This window comes from Galeopterus variegatus, unplaced genomic scaffold, assembly GCF_000696425.1.
Source record: "Galeopterus variegatus unplaced genomic scaffold, G_variegatus-3.0.2 Scaffold735, whole genome shotgun sequence".
Taxonomy (NCBI): domain Eukaryota; kingdom Metazoa; phylum Chordata; class Mammalia; order Dermoptera; family Cynocephalidae; genus Galeopterus; species Galeopterus variegatus.
In genome coordinates this window covers 413,697-439,791 of record NW_007726846.1, presented here as the reverse complement: position 1 = coordinate 439,791, position 26,095 = coordinate 413,697, and the positions used below count along the sequence as shown (strand labels likewise).

Genomic DNA, 26,095 nt, shown 5'->3' with positions numbered 1-26,095 from the left:
ACTTTAATAGAATGCTGCTACACAGCATTCTAGCCAATTACTAACTATTAAAAAAGAACTAAATTTTTAGGCCTCGGCTTCTGAATGCAGAACAGAGACATGAACTATCCACTGACAAAATACATTCCTGTCAAATTAAGCACTGACTGGTCGAAAAAGATGCATCCAATGGAATACAACAATAACTTAGTTAATTCTTTTGTCTTTGGCTAAATATGCAACTACAGTTACTTCACACCAGTTAAAATAAATTACATTAAAAGAATAAAAATATCCTATAAAAATGTAATCAAAAGAACCCTCCCCTCAAAAAATCTCATGATGCAGATAAACACCAAATTTCTACGCAAACACCATTCACAGTAAATATTTATAATAATATTCTTTTCCCCCTTTATAACTTCTCCTTCCTTATATTTTCCATTTTCAGGATCTCTCTTCTCTCTCTTTAGCAATTGCCTACAGATCTAAAGTCAGGAAATCCCAACTTATATATATATTTTTTTCTCTATTGATTCTCTCCATTAAAAACAAACTAAACAACTTTTAACACTCAATTTAGTTCTTAATCAACAAAAGCCTACAATAAACTATTTTGCTTAACATGAATTTTTAAATAAAATAAAAATACAAACATGTATCTCCTGAAAGGTATTTTTTTAATACTTTTAGAAGCTAGAAGTTTTATAGACAAAATTTATGTTATTAACTTCTGGTCACTAGTCTATGCTAAACAATGCAGCTTGTGGTACTCAAACAAACATCCTCAATTTTATCTTAGTTGTTCTTTATGATTTTCCAGGAGGTGATGCAAGGAAAGGCAAACTGTGCTTTAAAGGGAAGGCACTTTGAAGAATTTTTTAATTTTTCTGTGATATCTCATTAGAAAGATTAACGCACACACACACACACATACACACACACACTCACACTTACAGCAAAGATGTACTAGATGGTGTGTGTAATAACTGGCCCGCTTCTACCAGCTCAATGGCATGTTTTCTCTCAAGCTTTTCATAAAGTAGCACAATGCTTGATTTTGGATGGTCATATTCTCTGAGTAAAACCTTCTGCAGATATCTGCTGTTGAAATACTCCAATCTGTTCAAGAAGCAAATAAAATAGAAATCACAGGTATTTATTTCCATTTTTTCAGGACTTTTACACTCTAGTCAGAAGGTCCCAGACCTGGTTCACCTACTGCCTATTCCAAATTTACTTCATTTAAATGGAAAATTTAATCTATGGTAAAGGGAGAAAAAAATCTCGTAAGAAATTCTAATTTAACTTCAAATATGTGCTTATGAAAAAATTACAGCTTTAGGTTTACCCCACTAGAATCAAGCAGGCGAAAGGAAAGCAGACTATGAAGAAAAAACTCTTGCACTAAGGACTGAAATACTGGCCAAGCAGGATCTGCATTTGAGAGAAAGCTATGAAAAAATAAGGCACTTAATACAGTTTATTTTCATAATACAGTTTATTTTCAAAGAATGGAAAAATAAATGGGACACCTTTGTTAAACGTTTGCTTAAGGAATCTGGATTTAAACTTGCACAATAAACTCACAAAATGAAAGAAAAATCATGTTAACTCACAGCTTAATAACACCTAAGTGAAAATGTTCAACTAACTATAGATTTATGGCCAATAAAGTTATATTTTTAAAAAACTGCGTAGTAATCTGAAAGACTTGATTGAGGTTTACTTCTTTTACAAATTTTTACATATTAAAAGGCATATTCTGATATTCCAGGCGTCTGCGGCTCCCTCGACTGTAATTTCAAACTGCCAACCTGAAATGTGCTTAAGAAGACAAGAGGTGGCAGTATTAGGCTTAGAAAAAGCAAAAACAAAGAAACAAACAACAACAACAACAACAAAAAAAACTGGAGAATGTTACAAAGGCAAGTTTTACCTAAGAAAAAAAATGGACCCAAAAATGTATGGCGCTTGGTAGAGATGCTATTTTAAGGGAGGAGGATATTTATGTACAAAGGATGAGAGCAAGGAGAAGAAGACGGAAAGGAGATGACCCAAATTTGTGCAACCATAAAGTTTTCAAAGGCTGTGTAGCTCCTTCATAAACAAAAGTCTTACTGCATAAAATTACATGGAACATACTCAAACAGAAAACTAAGTAACTACCTCAAATTCTTATAACAATATTGTATTGTTTTGCTGTTTTACTTATCAGGAAAGGCAAAGAAATGAGTATAAACACTCCCATTCATGGTTTATATCCTTTCCCTGTGATAAGCATCCAAATGAAACATGTGAAAAAGATCTATTTTTGTCAGACTCTTTCCATTTATATTTAGGGTAAAGGAATCTATTTTATTTATCAGACTTTGAAGTTGCTTTTGGAGAAACCACTATCCTGATTTCTCTTGGTTTTCTGACCTTAATTTTATTTTACAACACACCCCTCCTGGAAGATGACATAAAATAATGTCTACATCAAACCTAGCACCTGTGCCAGGTATTTGCTGCTAAAACCAGATGTGGTATTATACACAGCTCCTGTTAGGAATCTAGGCTGAAGTACCAGATTTTAATATGTATTGCTATCAGGGAATTTAGGAGTAGATCATAATTTATAATAATTCAAACATTTGGATTGAAATCTAGGACTGGATTTAGTGTCAGCAGAAAAAATGACCCTTTTATAATCCTATGTCACTCATACATTTATTCAAAAATATTTATTGGGTACCTATTGTATGGAAGGAACTCTTCTAAGTGCTGCAGTTACAGAAGGTAACAAGATTGACAAGGTCACCACCCTCGTGTAGCTTATATTTTAGTGGAAGAGAAACATAAAATAAAAATAATTACATATTTTTATAGAAATTATATTTTTAAAATAAAAATTTTAAATATCATTTAATAAGAAAGCTAAAACTTTAAAATATAAGAGAGTTATTTGTTATTCAGAGAATTATAGTACACTGATGTAATAGAGAATGATTAAGCAGTAAGGAAAGAACTTACTGAGGAGATGAAATTTAAGCTAAAATTTAAGTAACGAGAAAATGCTGGGCATGCAAAGATCAGGTAGAAGGGCATTCCAGGCAGAAGGAACATTATGCAAAGGATTTAAGGTAGAAATATGCTGAATTGTGTTTAATGTGTTGAAGAAACAGACGAAAGGAAAATATGGCTGTGGTGTAGTAGATCGCAGGGAGAGATGAGGTAAGAAAGCCAGTAGCCAGCTGATACAGGGCTTTGTAAAACAAGGTAAACAGTTTGGATTTTTGTTTGTTTGTTTGTTTGTTTTTTCTTTTTTAAAAAATTTTACTTCTCAATATACATTGTAGTTGATTTTCATGCCCCTTTACCCGTTCCTTTCCACCCTTCCCCCCACTCCACATCATATCTGTTCACTTGACTTAAATAGTCGAAGGAATTTCTGAGGTTACTCTGTCTTCTTCCCCACATCCCCACCCTGGATTTGTTTGTGTGTTTATTTATTTATTTATTTTTAGCTCCCACAAATAAGTGAGAACATGTGGTATTTCTCTTTCTGTGCCTGACTTGTTTCACTTAATTACGACAAGCAAACGGAAAGGACATTGTGGGGTGGGAGGGGGAAGAGGGAGGACATGTGGTATTTCTCTTTCTGTGCCTGACTTGTTTCACTTAATATAATTTTCTCTAAATCTATCCATGTTGTTGCAAGTAGTAGTATTTTGTTCTTTTTTATAGCAGAGTAGTATTCCATTGTGTAGATATACCACAGTTTCCTTATCCACTCATCAGATGATGGACATTTGGGCTAGTTCCAACTCTTGGCTATTGTAAATAGCAGTTTGGATTTTTTAAGGGGCAAGGTATTAGAAGGTTTAATTAGGATAGTAAAATGATCTGATGTAAAATTCTTCTCTCTGGAGGTGTGCATAATACTCCCAAGAGAAAGGGATGGCTTAAAATTTTTATAGTGCACCATTTATTTTGAGAGTCTGAATTTGGTATCAGTCATGTCTCTCATGGTAAGGAAAAGAAAAGGAAAGACCTTTGTTTTTAGTTGTAATCTTTTTTATAAGAAGTATTTAAATAAAGTTCAACTATCCCCAGTGGAAATATACAAAAACAGAAGCAGAGTCATGCTGTTTCTTTTTTCTACACATGTACACAGGTATACTTTCGGCAAATTCTCACTTGTCTTTCCAGTAATATTGTCCCCAGTGTCCTGATATATCTTCTATGCCAGCCAATAAATGATCAAAGAACTGAAACAGAACAAAAGATGTGTCTAAATATATAGCATATGTAAGGAACATAGTCAATTACTACCAGACAAAAAGACCCATCAAAAGCATTTTCAAATTTATTGATTTCATCTGACATACTTATTGCTTAATCCTACACACTTTTCAGAGTAAACATAAAAAAGAAGCATCTACACTTGTGAGGATATTGGCAGTATCTCTAATGTAAGTATTAGAAATGCTCTATTTGAAATTAAAAATGTACATTTCAATCAGTACCATATGACAGATTCATGCATCTACCAAAGATCTACTCTCAGTACCACAGAAGAAATGAAGTAAAAGGCATGGTCCTTGCCGTTGAAGGACTTAGAATCAAATTGGAGAGGCACGAAGACTTAAAGAAGAAGATAGAGATCAAGTTCAAATGTAGCAGGTGTATATGTACAAATGCAACAAAAAAAGGCAAATTTAGGAAAGAAGTAGAAAAAGGTGTAGTTAGAGAAGGCTTATATGAAAATATGCATTGTGAGACTGCCCCTGATTAAATGGGATTATGAAGGTAAAAGGAAGTCATTCTATGAAATGTGAACATGAGTAAAATATATGGGAGAAAATAAGGAATTCTATAAGAGAATTATAAAAAAGAAGATTGGATAAATATGGGTGGGGAAAAGGGAGCAGTTAACAAAGGGCTTTGAATACTAAGATTAAAAGTTTAATTTGATATAATATCACAAAAATGCATAGCTTTAATCTACTTATGAGAAGATGATCAATAAATTTAACTTGAGTGATATCCTACAAAACAACTTGGATGTACTCTTCAAAAATGCCAGTGTCATGAAAGATTATGAAAAGCTGAAAAAGTTTTATGTTAAAGGCGATTTAAAAAATATGACAACTAGATGCAATGCATAATTCTAGAGTAGAAGAAAAAGGTACTACTAAAAACATTATTGGGATATTTAGCAAAATTTTGAATATGGACTTACGTTAGATAATGCTATTGTATCAATTTTGACCTTTCTGAATTTGATAAATAGATCCTGGTTATGCTCTAAAATGTTCTTTTTCTTCTAAAATATTAATACACGCTGAAGTATTTAGTGGGGAAATGGTCAGAATGTAACTTAGCCTCAAATGATTCAGGAAATGACAATAATAACATGTATGTACAGAGAGATAAAAATTATAGCAAAGGTAACAACGGATCCAAGGAAAGTATATATAGGTCCTCATTGAACTTTCTTTGGAATTCTGAGGCTTGACATTTTTATAAAATAAAATGTTGGAAAAAGAAAATAAAGCTTGAATTGATTCTATAAATTGTTTAAATAAATTATTTCTTATCAATGTAAAATGTATTATGCAGTCATTAAAGTCACTCTCTCATGTGGCAGGAACCGGACAGTAAAAACATGAATTTCCTCCAAATTAACATAAAAATTTCATTCAAGTACAATAAAAACACCAACAGATTTCTTTTTACAACTTGAGCAATCAAATATTAAAATGTGAAGAAAAGAATGTAAAGAGTTGAATTAGTTCTTTTTATATGTGCACATTCTTACACACATAAGTATTCATAAAACTTACATGTTTTACAGGCAGAAAGCCAGTATATGTGCCAAATTGATGATAGAAACAGGGTTGTCATTGAATGTTCTTCCCCTCTTTTAAGTTTTAAGCTTTTTTTAATATTAATAAATCTGTCTTGAAATCACTCTTAAGACTCACTATATTTCACTATTTGATTGTTATATTCTATAATATAGTCCAATACTATAATCAACATTTCAAATTCTGTTTCTGTAAGATAAAAGTAACTGATATAAAGTTTACACCTTTACATTTCTCTGACCCTCTCTTTACTTCCAATGCAGAAATGAGGCATTTTTCCTTTCAATTCTGGGTACTTCTAAAATCCTAATTCAAAAAGTGTGTTTTGCAACTTAACTGTTAAAATCTTTAGATTTCTCAACCATTCATGGTATTATAAAAAACCCACCAAAGAATTAACTATGCCCCCCAAAATTACATATGGTCTACACAGGTAAATTTATAAGAAATTGCTTTATAATATGAAATAGAAAATAAAATAAGATACAGGAATAATTTAGCCTAGTATTAAGAAGTAGCACAATAAAGGAATTAAAAGCACTCATAATAATAACTTGAAGTAAAAGCATTTATAATTCATGATTATTGAACCTGGATAGGCCCAAGGAGATCATGTAAACAACCATTTTAATTTATTACTGAGGAAACTAAATCCACAAAGAAGCTGAAAGACTATTTCAAGATAATATGGGAAGCTGGGTAGCAACAGCACAAAGGCTAAAATCCAGATTCTCAGTGTTCTCACTCCCTAATCAGAAGAAGTTTCTTTTATTTTGTTTTATTTTATTTTTAAATTACAAATGAGTGCAAAATAACAAATACCTCTTCAGAAGTCAGAAAATTATGTCTACTTTTATAAAGAGAAAATTCCAAGTATAAAAAGACCTAACATATATTCAACAAGATTACCTAGATGATATATAGACAACTTACTTACCCTAATGAGAATTTGTTCACTTACAGTTGGAGAGGTCTCTCTTCTTCTTGTCACATCTAGCAAGTCAACAAGAGGACGGATGGTCATCCCCTACAAAATGACAAAGCAAAAAGCCACAGTCCTTTCATATGAAATTAGTGCTTCAATATGTCCCTGGTGTGTGTGTTTGTGTGTGTGTGTGTGTGATTGGAATGGAATTTAAAACATTATCTTGAAGTTCAGAAGAATCATTAGGCATAAGCTAACACCAGAGAGAAGTGTTGTGATTACTCTCACAGAGGTTAATGGGGAATTTATATTGTATACAAAAATCTGGATCATCTAATAAAATCTAAAAGAAAAAAAAAGTCTACCACTATGTTTCAAAAATAGAAGGAATGTACCAGCCAGCTGCCAAAAAAAAAAAAAGGAGGAAGTAGTCACATCACAAAGTCAAAGTGCTGCAAGAGATTTTCATTTTAATATCTGCCAATTACCTCAAGCTCGTCATTTTGCCCTTATTATTTATCATGCATCAAAAGCGGAATAATAGTCCTGTTGGCATGCTACTTTAAATTTTTCTTAAGGGGAATGATAAAAAAAAGAAAACATTCTATATTAATGACCGTTCATTAAATTCTGCTATAATATTCATTGAGCATTATTATGTGCCAGATTTTATATTAGGCACTGGGGTTACAATAGGGAATGAAAGTTGAATGGGTTCACAGCTTTATGGAGCCTAAAATGTAGTGTAATTCCTTGGGGAGAGAGCCACTGACAAATAATTGCACTAATGAACAAACAAATATGAACTGAAATAAGTGTTCTGCAGGAAATGAAGCAATTTTTGTGACAAACTAATATATTTTAAGTTGATGGGTTAAAGAAAGTTTTCTCTAAGGAAGTGACACCTGAACTAAGACGTGAAAGATGAGTGATATTAACTACATGAAGAGGAAAGAAGCATTCCAGGCTTAGGGAATAGCATTGGTAAGACCCTATGGTAAGAGAAGGCATGGCACATTAGAGAAACTGAAAACCCTATATGGCTGGGTTGTAGCATGCAGCGGGATCATATTATTAACAGGACTGGAAAGATAGGCTTCTTAGACCATGCAAAGCTTTATAGACCATGTTAATTTTTTTTAACTAATACTAATTGGAAACCATTAAAATGGCTTTACCAGGCTTATGTTTCAAAAAGATCACTCTAGAGACTTCTGGTCAAAATGGTGGAATAGACAGTACACAGCATTACTCTCTCCCACAATCAACCAATTTACAACTATTTAAAAGTAACAACTGCCAAGCTGGGGCCTCTAGAGCCCAGTGGAAAAGGAGGAGAGACCTACGGAGTTCATGAAGTCAGGAAGAGATGCGATAAGAGAAAGAAAGGACTACTCTAACCACTTTGAGCCCCAGCAAATTCAAGGCTGACCCTGGTGAGCATAGCAAGCAAGAGCAGGCAAAAGCTGCAGCTGTGCTCTTCCTATGAAGTTGATCAGAGGTTGCAGGGTAGAAGAAGGCCTTGATGCTCCCAGACCAGCTAGACCACTAACAGGGTTCCCATGGACCCACATAGGAGCAAGGGGCCACAGACAACTGAAAAAAAGAGCCATTCAGAGGCTTGTGGATCACTGCAAGAGACAAGGACATGGCCCATCCAATGGGAAGTTCTTAGAGTGTGGGCAGTGGGGGAGACGGGACCACCTGGGAAACACTGGGGCACAGCATAGACAGTTGATCTGCCCTCCAATCAGCACAAGACCACTCAGTGGAGACTGGTCAGGAATATAAAACTGCAGGGGTTGCAGTTTGCAGAAAAGACTCAGGCCCAGAACAGAGTTTCCACACAACCTGGGTGTACCAGACCTCACAAGAGCTGGAAGTGCTTACAAGGTCAACAATTAAAACCTGAGCTGCACAAAAAGCTTTCCTCAGACAGTCAGCAGCAAAGCAGCAATTAGGCTCAACCACAGAGCTCAAGTGCTGGTCCCCACAGGAAGTTCCGCCATTCTAGAAGTAAGCAAAGGACAACAAAAAGGACATGGTTTTAGCTTGGACTAGGGTGATGGCAGAGGAGATGGAGAAAAATGGATTTAGTGACCAAATTTATGTGGAGGAAGGCAATGTGATACAGATGGAGGCATAGAAGATGATGCTAAGATTTCATACTTGAGGAAAAGGGTAGAGGGTAGAAAAACTAACCTAGATGAGAAAGACTAAGGGGGTAAGAACCAAGTTGAGAGGGAAAACCAGAAGTTCAATTTTATACATGAAAGTCTTAAAATGCCTTTGGGGTATACAAGCGAGAATGTAAAAGAAAGAGTTAGCCATATGTGTTAAAATTTAGAGGAGATATTTAGGCTAGAGATACACATTTGTAAGTCATATGTATATAGTCAGTAAATGAAGCTGTGTGTGGGTATAGATGAGATCATCAGGGAAAGAGAAAAGAGTGAGAAGAGGAAAGGGTCCAGAGTCAGTCCCTGAGGAACTCCAACATTTACTGATGTAACAATGGGAATAAGAGGAGATAGCAAGAGGCACCAGAGAGGTAAGAGGAAAATAAGAAAGTGGGTTGTCACAGAACACAAAAAAAGAGAATATTCCAAGAAGGGAGGAGATTGGCCCACATGGAATGCTACTGAGAACTCAAGTCAAATGAAGATGGAAAATGCCCATCAGTAACCTTAATAAAAGAGCTGGCAACAACAAAGATCAATAGAGAATGTATGTTAGTTTAGTTTAGTTGTTTTATGGTGTGTTTTAAACAGGAGTGATTTGAGTCTGTTTAAAGCTGATGGAAAGGATTGAGTTAAGAATAATGTATATATTCAGTGGCGAAAAGAAATGATTGATAATGCAAAAAAGAAAGAAATAGATTACAGAGCATAGCTTGAGACAGAAGATTCCATCCCCTTTGGAAGAGGGAAAAAAAGTATGGAAGCAGATGCAGATAGATTGGGAAGTTAAAAGAACTTCCATGGTTGGCTACTCTAAGCCAAGTTGTTCTTTGGAGACTTCCAAAGATTTATAAGGATTTTAGGGCTGAATGGAATACAAGATGGCCAGCTGGTTCTCAACTGTTCTGAACCACTCCCAAAAGACGTTTGAAAATATTGGAGGGAATGCATTTTTGAGTTGTCACAATGGCGCTTACTACTGATGTTTAGAGGGCAGGGGTCAGGGATGCTAAACAATAAAGAACTGTCCTACCCAAAAAGCCAATAGCAACCCCATTTAAAAACCCATTGCTATGGTTTGAATGTCCCTTCAAAAACTCAAGTTGAAATTTAATTGCCATTGTGACAAATCCAAGAGGTGGGACCATTAAGAGATGACTAGACTGTAAGGGCTCTACCCTCAATAATGGATTAATATTATCATCATGAGAGTGTATTCATTATTGTGAGATTGGGTTGTTATAAAAGCAAGTATGGCCCTCTCTGTCTCTTTCTTTCACCCTCCCATGCTCTTCACCCTTCTGCCTTCTGCCATGAGATGACGCAGCACAAAGACCTTCACCAGATGCTGGCACCAGTCTATTGGACTTCCTGGTCTCCAGAACCATGAGCCAAATAAAATTCTATTGTTTACAAATGACCCAGTATCAGGTATTCTGCTACAGCAACACACAACAGACAAAGACACCCCTTATTTTGCAGATAAGAAAACCAAAAACAAGTTAGGAGATTTCCTAATATCAATACAATAAGTTTTACAGAGATATGACTCAAGTTCAGATTACCTAATTCTAAATCCATGATCTTTTACTATATCATGACATCAATTTAAGAATAAGAGATGATATTTGAAGTTCAAAAAAAGTTCCTAAATTAGTCAGAGGTCAAAATGATTAAAACATCTTAACACACGCAGAACTCTTAGGGTTTTTAGTGCTCTCTGAGGATGGGAGAGGATAGCACTTTAAGTTTTCTTATATTTTTGTGCTAAAAGGCACTGTGTTTTTAAATGTAATTATCCCATTGTCTGATGATCTATAAAATAAACATATTGCCAGTTCTGCTACGAATAATGACAGGAGGCAAAGGCAGAAGTGTCAGAAGTCTTATTAAACATTTAAAAACAATTATACTAATTAGGTCATAAGCTTAGAGAAGCCAAAATCAGTGTTTATTTTGTTTTTGCTATATTGCAAACAACCTAGTAAGTAGTAGTTGCTCAACAAATATTTGTTGACTACATCAACCACATTAAGTAACATGAATGATAAAGTAAAATCATAGATGTGAAATCACTTTGCACAGTGTCACACAATTGTGTGGTCTAGCTAAAACTAAAAATTATATTATGGAGAGCACTGATTGGCCACTACTTCTAGTAAAGATTTATTGATTATTAATCTTCTAATCTGGCTTTTACATCACAGTGGCAAAGGCTCATTTGAATTAAACTTATCCTGAGTAGTATTCCATTGTGTAGATATACCACATTTTCCGTATCCACTCATCCGATGATGGACATTTGGGCTGATTCCAGCTCTTGGCTATTGTGAAGAGTGCTGCAATGAACGTTGGGGACAGGTATACCTTCGACTTGATGATTTCCATTCCTTTGGATATACTACTCAGCTATAAAAACGAATGAAATACTGCCATTTGCAACAACATGGATGGACCTTGAGAGAATAATATTGAGTGAAACGAGTCAGGCAGAGAAAAAGAAATACCACATGTTTTCACTTATTGGAGGGAGCTAAAGGTGAATGAATCAATTCACACATACATACACACACACACACACATACACACACACACTCACACACACACAACAAACAAACAAACAACAACAACAACAACAAAATAAACAAAAAAAACGGGGGGGGGGGGGGGGAAGATATAACAACCACAATTTTTTTTTTGAAGTTCTTACAACAAGAAAATGGAGGGGACACACCTGGGTGGGAGGGGGGAGAGGGAGGGAGGTTTCGGTGATGGGACACAATAATCAACTACATTGTATATTGACAAAATAAAAATTATAAAAAAAAATGAATTAAACTTATCCTTATAAGAGCACAGGAAAGAAAAATAAAGTTGCACAAACAAAATAAAAGTTGCACATTTGGTAGCTCCTACCTACCAAATGCCTGTTTTTTCTACCAGATCTGATCTACAGGCTCTGACTCTTCCCTTAGGCAAAGACTCTCAATTAAAAGCAAGGGGAAAGATACAGGGTTGATGAATTTTACATATCACATAATCTGCTATTAAAGAAATTTGACTGCCCTTGTATGTCATGTCATTTTGAGAGTCCCAATGTAAACAATGTATATTGATTCTTATATCCTTAATCAAACAGATTAACTGACTACATAGTCTAAACAGACTTAATACTTAATTTCAGGAACAAATCAGTGCCTTAAGGTAGAAAGATAGTAAGTGGAACACCAGTTTTGTAGACGTTAAATGCATACTTAACATCACCATCAAATGAACTAACAGGAGAGTGAGTGGTGTTTGCTTTTTCGCTTTCTATAGACAGAGAGAAAAGATAGCAAGAATGAGATTAAGAGAAAAGAAAGGGAGAGAAAAAATGAAGAGTTATAAATTGCCCAAAATATTGTTTTGTTTTGTTTTTATAAATCAAGGTACGGTTAAATTAAAAATAAGAGAAGGAGTTCAGATTTTCTTTAGAGTTTACATGTGAGAACAAGGGCTTTAAGGAAGACAACTATCAACCAAGGACAAAAACCTGATGTGAAACATGAGAAAAAAATGGCTACAAATAGACAACAAAACCTACTGCTTTCAAATGAGCATCCATACTACTTAGTGATTTTCAAAGCACTTTGAAAACATATCCCCATAAAGTTGCTATTTTCACTTTATTCAGAAATGTGGAAAGAAGCATGCAATAATTTCCATTAATGTTAATGCTGAAATTTAAAAGAAACTAAGGGTGTCCTAGCCTTTTACCAGTTCTTCAGTTCTTTTAAATTACAGAAGTGCCTAACTGTGCCTCTGGTTTTATTAACTCACTAAAAGAGCATGTCGCCCCAATAGCTTCCTTCCCATTTTGAAACTATGCATTTTTTTGTAAATGCATCTGAATTGCCCAAAGTCAAAGGATCATCCAATTCACATGGCTTCCACAAGTAATTTTGTGTAATTCTTGCTTTTTAGGTGACATTTGAGTTGTGAGATTACACTAAATTCATTCTGACATTTGAAAATTATCATACAATGCTTTCATGGGATAGAACCACATCCTTTTAACCATGCTTATCGCTGGCAAAAAGCTTCCCAGTGTAAGCAGGTCTGTCTAATGACCCAGTCTTTTAAAAGGCTGACTCCATATTTGCATTTTTAAAACCATTCGCATTACTCTCTGTCTTCACTTACTAAATTCATTCCACTCAATGTAGCAGGGATAGATCAAAATTACTGCTTCTAAACATAAAAATGTCAAACCAACAAGACTCAGTGACATCTCCTCATACAATCTATTTTATGTATTTGGTACTATTATAGTCTGCCCATTTGATGATGTAAAATGCAGTCGAGAGAAAAAATTTCATACTATATGGTTGAATCTCTGTAGTAACTAGCATATCTGATTAAATATTTTTGAAATCAAGGCCATGGTATAAAATATAAATATGTATGTGTATATATACATGCACACATATACATATATACACACACACATATATTTCACAGTTCTACTATGATATATGTTCATTATTTATATCTCAACTCCATATCAACCATATTAACTATTTAATAATTTCTTTCTTTATTTTATAGATGTTCATTGCACATTTCACTGGAGCCAGGCACCATATCAGACACTGAGTATATAGTAGGAATCCACTTACATAGACTGGTATGAGAAGGCTTCTCTGAGGAAGTTGTATATTATATGAGACTAAAAGGATAAGAAAAAGTCACATATGTGAGGAACTAGGAGAAGGTATTCTAGGAGGATGAATAACATGTTTGAAAGCTCAAGATAAAATAAAGTTTCTCATGTCTGAGGAAATAAAAGAAGGCTGTAAAACACAGTGGACAAGAGGGATAGTGGTCCAAATACATGAAGTTTAAAGTAGAAAAGGAAATCAAGAAAGCAATCCCATTTAAAATAGTCACCAAAAAAAATAAAATACCTAGGAATCAATTTAATCAAGGAGGTGAAAGATCTGTACAAAGATAACTACAAATCACTACTGAAAGAAATTCAAGAGGACACAAAAAGATTGGAAGACATTCCATGCTCTTGGAATGGAAGAATCAACATTGTGAATATGTCCATACTAAACAAAGTGATCTACAGCATCGATACAATATCCATCAAAATAGCAATGACATTCTTCACAGAAATGGAAAAAACAATCGTAACATTTATATGGAACAAAAAAAGACCCCAAATGGCCAAAGCAATCCTGAACAAAAAAATAAAGCCAGAGGCATTATACTACCTGACCTCAAATTATACTGCAAAGCTATAGTAACCAAAACAGCATGGTTCTGGCATAAAAACAGACACTCAGTTTAATAGAACAGAATAGAGAACCAAGAAATCAACCCACATACTTACAGCCCACAGATCTTTGACAAAGGCAGTGAGAACATACATTGGGGAAAAGACTGCCTCTTTAATAAATGGTGCTTGGAAAAATTGACATCCATATGCAGAAGAATGAAACTAGACCTGCATCTCTCTCCATATACCCAAGTCAACTCAAAATGGATTAAAGACTTAAGGATAAGACCTGAAACTGTAAAACTACTAAAGGAAAACATGGAGGAAACACTTCTGGATTGGGCAAAGACTTTATGAATCAGACCCCAAAAGTACATGGAACAAAAGAAAAATAAATGGGATTATATCAAACTAAAAAGCTTCTGCACAACAAAGGAAACAATCAACAGAGTGAAAAGACAACCTACAGAATGGAAGAAATTATTTGCAAACTATATATCCAACAAGGGATTAATATCTAGAATATACAAGGAATTCAAACAACTACACAGAAAATTATCAAACAACCCTATTAAAAATGGGTAAAGGAGCTGAATAGACATTTTTTGAAGGAAGACATACAAATCACCAATAAATACTTTAAAAAATGCTGTACATAACTAATCATCAGGAAAATGCAAATTAAAGCCACACTGAGATATCATTGCATCCCACTTAGACTGGATTTAATCAAAAAGACTGAAAATAGCAAATGCTGGCAAGGATGTGGAGAAAGGGGAACTCTTCTACACTGTTGGTGGGACTGTAAATTAGTATAGCCACTATGGAAAACAATATGAAGTTTTCTCAAACCACTACAGATAGATCTACCATATGATCCACCAATCCCACTTCTGGGTATATCCCCAAAGGAATGCAAATCATCATGTCAGAGGGATACATGCACTCCCATGTTCATTGAAACTGTATTTATAATAGCCAAGATATGGAACCAACCTAAATGTCCATCAACAGATGACTGCATAAGGAAAATGTGGTATATATACACAATGGAATGCTACTCTGCCATAAAAAAGAATGAAACTCTGCCACTCACAGCAACATGGATAAGCTTAGAGAAAATTATGTTAAGTGAAATAAGCCAGGCATAGAGGGAAAAAAACCACATGTTGTCACTCATAAGTGGGATCTAAGAAAAAAAGACCAAAGGAAAGAAAAATCACAGTGGTGTGCTGGACTTGCAAAGGGAGAGAACACACCTTGGGTTGCAACATAGGGGGTGGAACGAGGGAGGGGTGTTGGAAAGAGGTTGGGTGGGGAACACAGGGAATAATAGTGATTTGTGATGGTGGGTATGCTGACAGTATTGATCTGTTCATCACATCTTGGGTACGGATGCTAACGGTCAGTTCCATGACCCATGAATATGTAAAATAAATAAAATATATACTTTTATATATATATTAAAACAAAGGTAGACTTGAGCCATATTGGTCCCAGCTCATAGCCATACTAGTTGTTTTGTTTGTTCGTTTGTTTTTTATTAAAAATTCCTAAATGAAGCAGTATTTTTAAAGGTAAGTAGTAAAGTTTGTGTTTTGAAAAAATTGCTTTCATTCCTGTGGGGACTGAAGCAGGAAAAGAAACAGTGAAGATTTTAAGGCAGTTTAGGAAAGTGGTGACAGTAGCTTAGGCTGGGATGATTGGGGTGGAAATGGAAGATAGTATATGAATTCAACAAGGAGACACATACAAGAATGTTCATGGCAGCACTATTTGCAAAAAAAAACAAAAATAGGAAAAATGAAAGAAAAAAATCCCACATACCAATTTGAAGGGGAATGGATGAATAAGCTGATGTATAATCATAAAGTGCAAAATTATAAAATGGTGAAAATGAGTGAACTACAACTACTCAAAACAATAGGAATAAATACTAGTAATATAACATCAAACTAAAAATTTGAGAAGGCTACATAAAACACACATGGTTTTATAAAGTTAAAAATTAAACTAATCAATACATTAATTATGCATATGTTCCTATGATTTTAATATGTGATTCCAATCACAATTTTTTGAAAGGCAAGAAAACGGTAAGTGGTACATTCAGGATATAGGCTAAGTGTGAGAGGGAGAGGCAAAGGAATAGGAAAGGGGAGCATTACATAGGTTATTAATAATTTTTCATTTCAAAGGTTGAGTGGTGGGTTTACAGTTGTTAAAAGTATAATAAGACTAATGTCACCAAGATGGTGGAATAGGAAAGTCAAAGCCCTCATTCCCCCACAAAAATACCAATTTAACAAAGGACCAATGAACCTTTATGAGATCCAGAATCCAGTTATAAATTTACAGTAGTCTAGACAAGTACAAAACCAGGAATAGCCACATTGAAATGGGTAAAAAGAACAATTTCACTTAACTTGCATCAGCCCTCCCTGAAACTGGCACAGCTCAGCACTGAGAGAGATCACATTGGCCTGCAACTTCTCCCTTTTAGGAAGAGAGTTGATTGTGTTTTCAATGGCTACAGCCTTTCAATGTACTGCCTTTCAGTTTCTGTCTCACTTCACCCAGATTCCAGCAGAGCTTGAACATCTGGGGGCAGCTAAGAAGAAAGAAAAAGGGGTAGGTAACTTACTTTGGACAGCATGGCTCTGTGAAATTGAGAGAAGGACAGTCTGAGGTTTCTCCCCAAGGAGGGAGGGAGAGGATTGGAGTGTACCAAAATGTCCCTAAGCTTTCAGTGCACTGCTCAAGGGGCCAGTTTCTGTTGCACCTCATCCAGAGTGCTGACAGAACCCTCATAGTTTGGTGGGAGCAGCTAAGAACAAAAGAAAAGTGGCAGGTGACCCACTTCACCTAGCACAACTCAGCAAAATTGTGAGAAGGTTCAGAACTCAGATCTTCTCCACAGGGAATAAGGCAGAGGAATGGAGTATGTTTCCAACATCCTGGCCTATGTTACAGAAGACAGAACCCAAAGGGAGCAAATGATTATGAGCTTCTGAAAAAAAAAAAAAAAGAAAGAGAGAGAGAAAAGAAAGAAAACAGTAACTCTGATTTAATTAGGAATTTACACACATAGGTCCAAAGAAGACACATCCATAGAAAAGATTTGACAGGCTCCTACAAACTCTAGGTAGGCAGATTGGTAAAAGTCTTTCCTTCTTGAAACCAGTTCATTAAGACTAGGAGAGGTTGCTGTTTCTTCAAATGTACACACATTGACAAAAAGCTACAATGAACATGAAGAATCAGAGAATCTCTAAAAGAAATGGAGATTTAAGAATTGCATGATAAAGAATTCAAAACAATCATCATAAAGAAGTTCAGTGAATTACAAGAAAACACCTATAGACAACTAAGTAAAGTCAGGAAAATAATACATGAATAAAATGAGATTATCATCAACAACATAAAGAAAAGCCATAAAAAAGAACTAAACAGAAATTCTTGATCTGAAGAATATGATAACTAAATTGAAAAATTCACTAGAACAAAAGACTAGGTCTTCAACAGCAGACTTGATTAGGCAGAAAAAATAATAAGCAAACTCAAAGACAGGTCATTTAAAATTATCCAGTCAGAGAAACAAGAAGAAAAAATAATGCAAAAGAGTAAAGAAAGCCTGAGGTACTTATTGGATACCATCAGTGATCATTATGGAAGTCCCAGAATGAGAAAAGAGAGAGAGAATAGGGAAGAAAGCTTATTTATAGAAATAATGGCTGAAAATTTCCCAAACACAGGGAGGGAAATGGACATCCAGATTCATAAAACTCAAATGATTATGATAGGATGAACTCAAAGAGGTCTATACTGAGATACATTACAATCATATTGTTGAAGGTCAAAAAATGTTTGGGAAAACAATAGAAAAGCTACTCATCACATATAAGGAATCCCCCCTAAGACTACCAGTGGATTCCTCAGCAGAAACCTTACAGGCCAGAAGGGAGTAAATAAAATATTCAAAGTGCTGAAAGAAAAAAAAAAATCGACCAACCCCAAGTATTTTACCTGGCAAAACTATTCTTCAAAAATGAAGAAATGATAAAGTCTTTATCATGCAAACAAAAGCTGAGGGATTTTGTCACCACTAGACCTGCCTTACAAGAAATACTAAAAGGTGTTTATCAGGTTGAAACAAAAGGACTCTAACAACATGGAAGTATAAAACTCACTGGCAAAAGCAAATATACAGACAAGTATAGAATACTGTAATCCTATAATGGCTTTGTTTAAATCACTGTTAATTCCAGTATAAAGTATAAAACACAAAGAGTATTAAGAAAAACAACTACAAAAATTCGTTAATAGGCATAAATATAAAAAGATGTAAATTGTAACATCAATAATATAAAGGGTTGGTGAAGAGGTAAAAGTATAGAGATTTTATATGCAATTGAAGTTAAGTTGTCATCAGCTTAAAATAGACTGCTATAGGGCAGGCCCGGTGGCACACTGGAGAGTGAGCCGCTTGGGAGCGCGGCAGCGCTCCCGCCGAGGGTTCGTATCCCATGTGGAGACCGGTTCCCACTCACTGGCTGAGCGCGGTGCGGGCGCAACACCGAGGGTTGCGATCCCGTTGCTGATCACCAGTATGGGTGTGACACTGAGGGTTGCGATCCCGTTACCGGTCAGTAAAAAAGACAAAAAGGAAAAAAAAATAGACTACTATAACAAAAATATATTTTATGTAAGCCCGAGTGTGACCACAAAGAAAATACACATATCACTACAAGAAAAAAATCAACAAATAACTAAGGAAGATAGCAATAGAGGAAAGAGGGACAAAATTACTACAATACACATAGAAAACAATTAACAAAATGGCATTAGAAAGTCCTTATCTACCAATAATTAATTTAAACATAAATGGGTTAAACTCCCCAATCCAAAGATATAGAGTGTCTGAATAGATTAAAAAAGAAAATAAGATCTAACAATATTCTGCTTATATACATTCACTTTAGAATTAATGACACACATAGACTGAAAGTGAAGGGATGAAAAAATGGTAACAAAGAGCAGGGGTGGCTATACCCATATCACACAAAACAGACTTTAAAACAAAAACTTTCATGAACTATAAAGAAGGTCAATTTATAAGGAAGATATAATAATTATAAATATATATGCAACCAACATCAATACACTTAAATAAATAAAGCAAGCACTGACAGATCTGAAGGGAGAAAAAGACAGAAATACAATAATAGTACAAGGCTTACATACCTCACTTTCAATAATGGATACAATTTTCAGACAAAAAATCAATAAGAGAACAGCAGACTCGAATAATGTTATAAACAAATGAACCTAACACACATATATGGAACATGCCACCCAAAGCAACAGAAGTATGTTCTTCTCAAGTGCATATAGAACATTCTCCAGGAGAGATCACATATTAGCTCACAAAGCAAGTTTCAACAAATTTAAGAAGATTGAGGTCATACCAAGTATCTTTTCAGACCACAATGAAGTAAAATTACAAATCAATAACAGAAGGAAAATTGGAAAATTCACAAATGTGTACTAATTAACACACTCCTGAACATAAATGGGTCAAACAAGAATCAAAGGAAAATTAGAAAATATTTAAGACAACAAAAACAAAACACACGACACCAAAACTTAGGGGATGCAGCAAACACAGTACTAAGAAGGAAGTTTATAGTGATAAATGCCTACATTACAAAAGGAATATCTCAAATAAAGAAATTAACATTATATTTTAAGAAAGGAAAAGAAGAAAAACAAACTAAGCTCAAAGCAGAAGGAAGAGAATTATAAAGATGAGAGCAGAAATAAACAAAATAAAGAATGGAAAAAAATAGAAAAAATAGATAGAAAAATATATTTTAAAAAATAGAAAAAAATAAACAAAACTATAAATTGTTTTTAAAAACATCAAAAAATACCCTTAGCTATACAAAGAAAAAAAGAGAGAAGACCCAAATATACAAAATCAGAAATGAAAGAGGAGACATTACAACCGATGCCACAAAATAAAAAGAATCATAAGAGACTACTATGAATAATTATATGCAACAAACTGTATAAACTAGAAGAAATATATGAATTCCTGGAAACATAACACCTACTGAGACTGGATCATGAAGAAATAGAAAATCGGAAAAGATCAGTAACAAATGAGACTGAATCAGTAATTAAACAATTCCAACCAAAGAAAAGCCTAGGACTAGATGACTTCACTGGTGAATTCTATCAAACATACAAATAATTAAGATCTATCCTTCTTACACTCTTCCAAAATACTGAATAAAAGGGAGTACTTCCAGGCTCATTGTATGAGGCCAGCATTACCTTGATACCAAAGCCAAACAAAGACAGCACATGAAAAGAAAACTACAGGCCAATATCCCAGATGAATATAGATGCAAAAATACTCAACAAAATACTAGCAAAACAAATTCATCACCACAGTAAAAAGATCACACACCATGATCAAGTGGGATTTACCCCCTAGAATGCAAAAATGGTTCAACATATGCAATTCAATTAATGTGACATACCACAATAACAGAATAAATAAAGAAAATAACATGATTATCTCAGTAGATGCAAAAAATAATCTGACAAAATCCAATATTCCTTCATGATAAAACATCTCAAAATATCAGATTGTACCCCATAAATATATGCAAATGACAATGTAGCAATTAAAATAAATATTTTAAAATGATTAAAAAGAACTAGCAAAAAAATTAATACAATAAAATAATTTTTTTAAGTTTTTCAATAAATTAGATATAAAAGGAATGTACCTCAATGCAATAATGGCCTTATATGACAGGCCCATAACAAATATCACACTCAGCAGTGAAAACCTGAAAACGTTTTCTCTAAGATCAGGAACAAAACAAGAATGCCCACTTTTGCCACTTCTATTTAATATAGTGCTTGATGTCTTAGAGCAACTAGGCAACAAAAAGAAGTAAAAGCACCCAAATCAGAAAGGAAGAAGTAAAATGATCTCTGTTCACAGATGGCATGATCTTATATACAGAATATACTTAGAACTCAAGCAATTATACAGCAATAAAAAACTTAGAGTATATCATTAAATAAAGGAGGGGCCCAAAAGAAATCTTTCAATATTGCGGAATAGAGCAATGTTTTTACTCACAGTTTAAATGATCAGAAAACCGGCCCTGTCCCATTATACCTTATCTAAGGATTCCATATGGAACCAGCAAGTCTCTTATTCATTCATTCATTCATTTTATTGAAGGGTTTTAATTAAGTCATAAAGAATATTTCTAAACTCTTAAGATATTCATTGTAAGATCTTTTACAATTATAGCAAAAAAAAAAAAAAACCCAAATAACCCAATTAAAAAATGGGCAAAGGAGCTAGATAGATATTTTTCAAAGGAAGACATTCAAATGGCCAACAGCTACATGAAAAAATGCTCAACATTACTAGTCATCAGGGAAATGCAAATTAAAACTACATTGAGATACCACCTCGCCCCAGTTAGACTGGCTATAATCAAAAAGATGGTGAATAACAAATGCTGGCGAGGGTGTGGAGAGAAGCGAACACTCCTACACTGTTGATGGGACTGTAAATTAGTACAACCACTATGGAAAACAGTATGGAGTTTTCTCAAACAACTACAGATAGATCTTCCATATGATCCAGCAAGCCCTCTTCTGGGTATATACCCAGAGGAATGGAAATCATCATGTCGAAGGGATACCTGCACTCCCATGTTCATTGCAGCTCTGTTTACAATAGCCAATACATGGAACCAACCTACATGTCTATCAGTGGATGACTGGATAAGGAAACTGTGGTATATATACACCATGGAATACTACTCTACCATAAAAAGAATGAAATACTCCCATTTGCAACAACATAGATGAACCTGGAGAAACTTATGTTTAGTGAAATAAGCAAAGCACAGAGGGATAATTACCTCATGTGCTCACTCATATGTGGGAGCAAAGAGAAAAAGAAGGAAGGAAAGAAAGCCACAGTAGTGCATTGGTCTTACAGAGGGAGGGAACATTCCTAGGGCTACAAAGTGGAGTAAGGGGCAAAGGGGGAGGGGAAGGAAGGTTGGAGGATAATTGGTTGGGGGACACAGGGTACAAAAGTAATTTCTGGTAATGGGTATGCTACCAGTATGAATCTGTCCCTCACATCGTGGGCATGAGGAGTGACAAGGGAACAAGACAAGGATGCCCACTCCTATTTAACATAGTATTGGAAGTACTTGCCAGAGCAATTAGACAAGAAAAAGAAACAAAGGACAGCCAAATTTGAAAAGATGAAGTCAAATTGTCCCTGTTCACAGATGACATGATTCCTATATAGAAAACCCAAGAGACTCTACCAAAAACTCTTAGAGCTGATAAACAAATTCAGTAAGGTTGCAGGATACAAAATCAATATACAAAAATCACTAGTGATTTTATACTCTAACAACAAACTAGTAGAAAAAAAGTCACCAAAAAAAATAAAATAAAATACCTAGGAATAAATTTAAGTAAGGAGGTGAAAGATCTCTACAATGAGAACTACAAATCACTGCTGAAGGAAATTAAAAAGAACACAAAAAGATGGAAAGACATTTCATGCTCTTGGATTTGAAAAGTTAACATCATGAAAATATTCATACTACCCAAAGCAATCTACGGATTCAATGCAATCCCCTCTAAATACCAATGACATTCTTCACAGAAATAGAAAAAACAAACCTAACATTCATATGGAAAAACAAAAGACTCTGAATAGCCAAAGCAATCCTTACCAAATAAATAAATAAATAAATAATATTGCAGGCATTACACTTCCTGATGTCAAACTATATTACAAAGCTATAGTAACCAAAACATCATGGTACTGGCATAAAAACAGACACATGGACAAATGGAACCGAATAGAGAACCCATAAATCAACCCATGTGTATACAGCCAACTGATCTTCAACAAAGGCACCAAGAACATACAATGAGGAAAGGACAGCCTCTTCAATAAATGGTGCTGGGAAAACTGGATGTCTATATGTAGAAGAATAAAACTAGATCTGTACCTCTCACCACACACCAAAATCACTTCAAAATGGATTAAACACTAAAATGTAAGACCTGAAAATTTAAAACTCTCAGAAGAAAACACAGGGGAAATACTCCAGGGTGTTAGACTGGGCAAAGACTTTACAAATAAGACCTCAAATGCACAGACAACAAAAGAAAAAAATATACAAGTAGGATTACATCAAACTAAAAATCTTCTGCATAGCAAAGGAAACAATGAAGAGAGCGAAAAGACAACCTACAGAATGGGAGAAAATATTTGCAAACTATGCATCTGACAAGGGATTAATATCCAGAATATACAGGGAACTCAAACAACTTTACAGTAAAAAAACAAATAATCCAATTAAAAAATGGGCTAGTGAGCTGAATATACATTTCTCAAAGGAGGACATACAAATGGCCAAAAGGTATATGAAAAAATTCTCAACATCACTAATCATCAGGTAAATGCAAAACAAAACCACTTTGAGATATCATCTCACCCCAGATAGACTGGCTATTATCAAAAAGAGAGAATAACAAATGCTGGTGAGGATGTGAAGAAAGGGGAGCCCTCCTACACCGTTGGTGGGACTGAAAATTAGTGTAGCCATTATGGAAAACAGTATAGAAATTCCTCAAACAGCTACAGGTAGAACTACCATATGATGCACCAACCCCATTGCTGGGTATATACCCAAAGGAATGGAAATCATCATGTAGAAGTGATACCTGCACTCCCATGTTTATGGCAGCTCTATTTATAGTAGCCAAGAGTTGGAATCAACCTAAATGTCCATTGACAGATGACTGGACAAGGAAAATGTGGGGTGTGTGTGTGTGTGTGTGTGTGTGTGTGTGTGTGTGTGTGTACATAAACACAATGGAATACTACTCTTCCATAAGAAAGAATGAAATTCTGCCATTTGCAAGAACATGGATGAACTTAGAGAAAATTATGTTAAATGAAATAAGCCTGGCATGGAAAGAGAAATACCACATGTCCTCATCCATAAGTGGGAACTGAGAGAAGAAGAAATAAGGAAAGAAAGAAAGAAAAAACGAAATAGAAATAAAGAAAATGAATCACAATAATACATCGAACTTTCTAAAGAAAGAGAGAACAGAACTGTGTTAATTAGAAGTGCCATAGGAGGAGGGGGATGGGGGTTAGCAGGAAACTAATTAAGGGTCATGAAGATTATGTTTTGTAAATGCGAGTATACTAATTATCTTGATTTGATCACCACATATTGTATACATGTATTGATATTCAAATCTGTACTTCACAAATACATATAATCAATCTTTCAATGAAAAGAACATATGTTTTATATTTATGGAACTTACTACAACTCAATGGCAAAAAACAAAAAAACAAAAAAAACAAATAACCAGATTTAAAAATGGGCAAAGAACCTGAACAGACATTTCTCCAAAGAAGACATACAAGTGGCCAACAGGACATGAAAAAATGCTCAACACCACTAATCATCAGGGAAATGCAAATCAAAACCACAATGATATATCACTTCATACCTGTTAGGATGTAATTATCATAAAAGCAAAAGATAAGACGTGCTGGTGAGGATGCGGAGAAACTGAAACCCTTGTACGCCATCACTGGGAGTGTAAATGGTGCACCTGCTATGGAAAACCATATGCAGGGTACTCATAAAATTAAAACGTAAGATTACCATAAGATCTGGCAATCCCACTTCTGAGTATATATCAAAAAAAATGAAATCAGGATCTCAAACAGATATCTGCACTCTCATGTTCACTGCAGCATTACACACAATAGCCAAGATACAGAAACAATCCAAATTTTCATCAGTGGATGAATGGATAAAGAAAATGTTGTATACACATATATTGGAATATTATTTCACCTTAAAAATGAAGGAAATTCTTCCATATGTGACAGCATGAATAAACCTGGACATTACAGTAAGTGAAATTAGCAAGTCATAGAAGGACCAGTACTGTGCCACTTTCCTTACATGAGCAGTATAAAATGGTCAAATTCATAGAAGGAGAGAGTAGAATGGTGGTTGTCAGGGGCTGGCTTGAGGAGAAAAAGAGGAGTTGTTGTTCCACATGTATAAAGTTTCAGCTATACAAGATAAATAAGTTCTAGAGATCTGCTGTACAACATTGTGCCTATAGTAAACAATATTGTATTGTGCTCTTAAAATTTCATTAATACTGTAGATCTCATGTTGTGTTTTTACCACAATAAAAAATCATATTTAAGATAAATAAGCAAACAAACCAGCCATGTATGGACCAATAATTATAGTCTGCCATTAATCGAAATATATTATTAATAAAATTCTGTATAACCTAAAACACATTTTTAAAACAGAACATGGGGATTGAATATAAACTACTTTTTGTGTTAGAAACCACAAGAATTGATATGAGAGATAAGAAAAAGGAAAGAATCAAAGATGCATCCTACATTTCTGGCTTTAGTAAGGGAACCCCAATAAGACTAACATCAGATTTTTCATCACAAGCCCTAAAAGCCAGAAAGAAATGGGATAATATATTCAAAATACTAAAAGACAGAGATTGCCAGCCAAGAATACTCTACCCCACAAGGCTATCCTTCTGAAATGAAGGGCAAATAGTATATTTCTCAGACAAATAAATACTGCAGGCGTTCACTACCACAAGACCACTGTTACAAGAAATTCTCAAGGGAGTACTGGGTTTGGTACCTGAAAAATAACTACCACTGCCATAAAAACTCAAGAAAAATCAAAACCTACTACTAAAATTAAAATGCCAACAATGAAGAGAAAACAAAACAAAACAAAAC

At 34.6% G+C, this 26,095-nt stretch overlaps 1 protein-coding gene across 1 annotated transcript in view; it reads right to left on the bottom strand.

Annotated features, from left to right (window-relative positions):
- The window catches only part of LOC103589879 (sodium/hydrogen exchanger 2-like), an 81,930-nt gene that overhangs the window by 28,291 nt on the left and 27,544 nt on the right, over positions 1–26,095 (bottom strand). Inside the window, 3 exon segments of the mRNA XM_008571932.1 lie at positions 931–1,101; positions 4,162–4,232; positions 6,772–6,861. Coding sequence (XP_008570154.1) covers positions 931–1,101; positions 4,162–4,232; positions 6,772–6,861 — 332 coding nt within the window.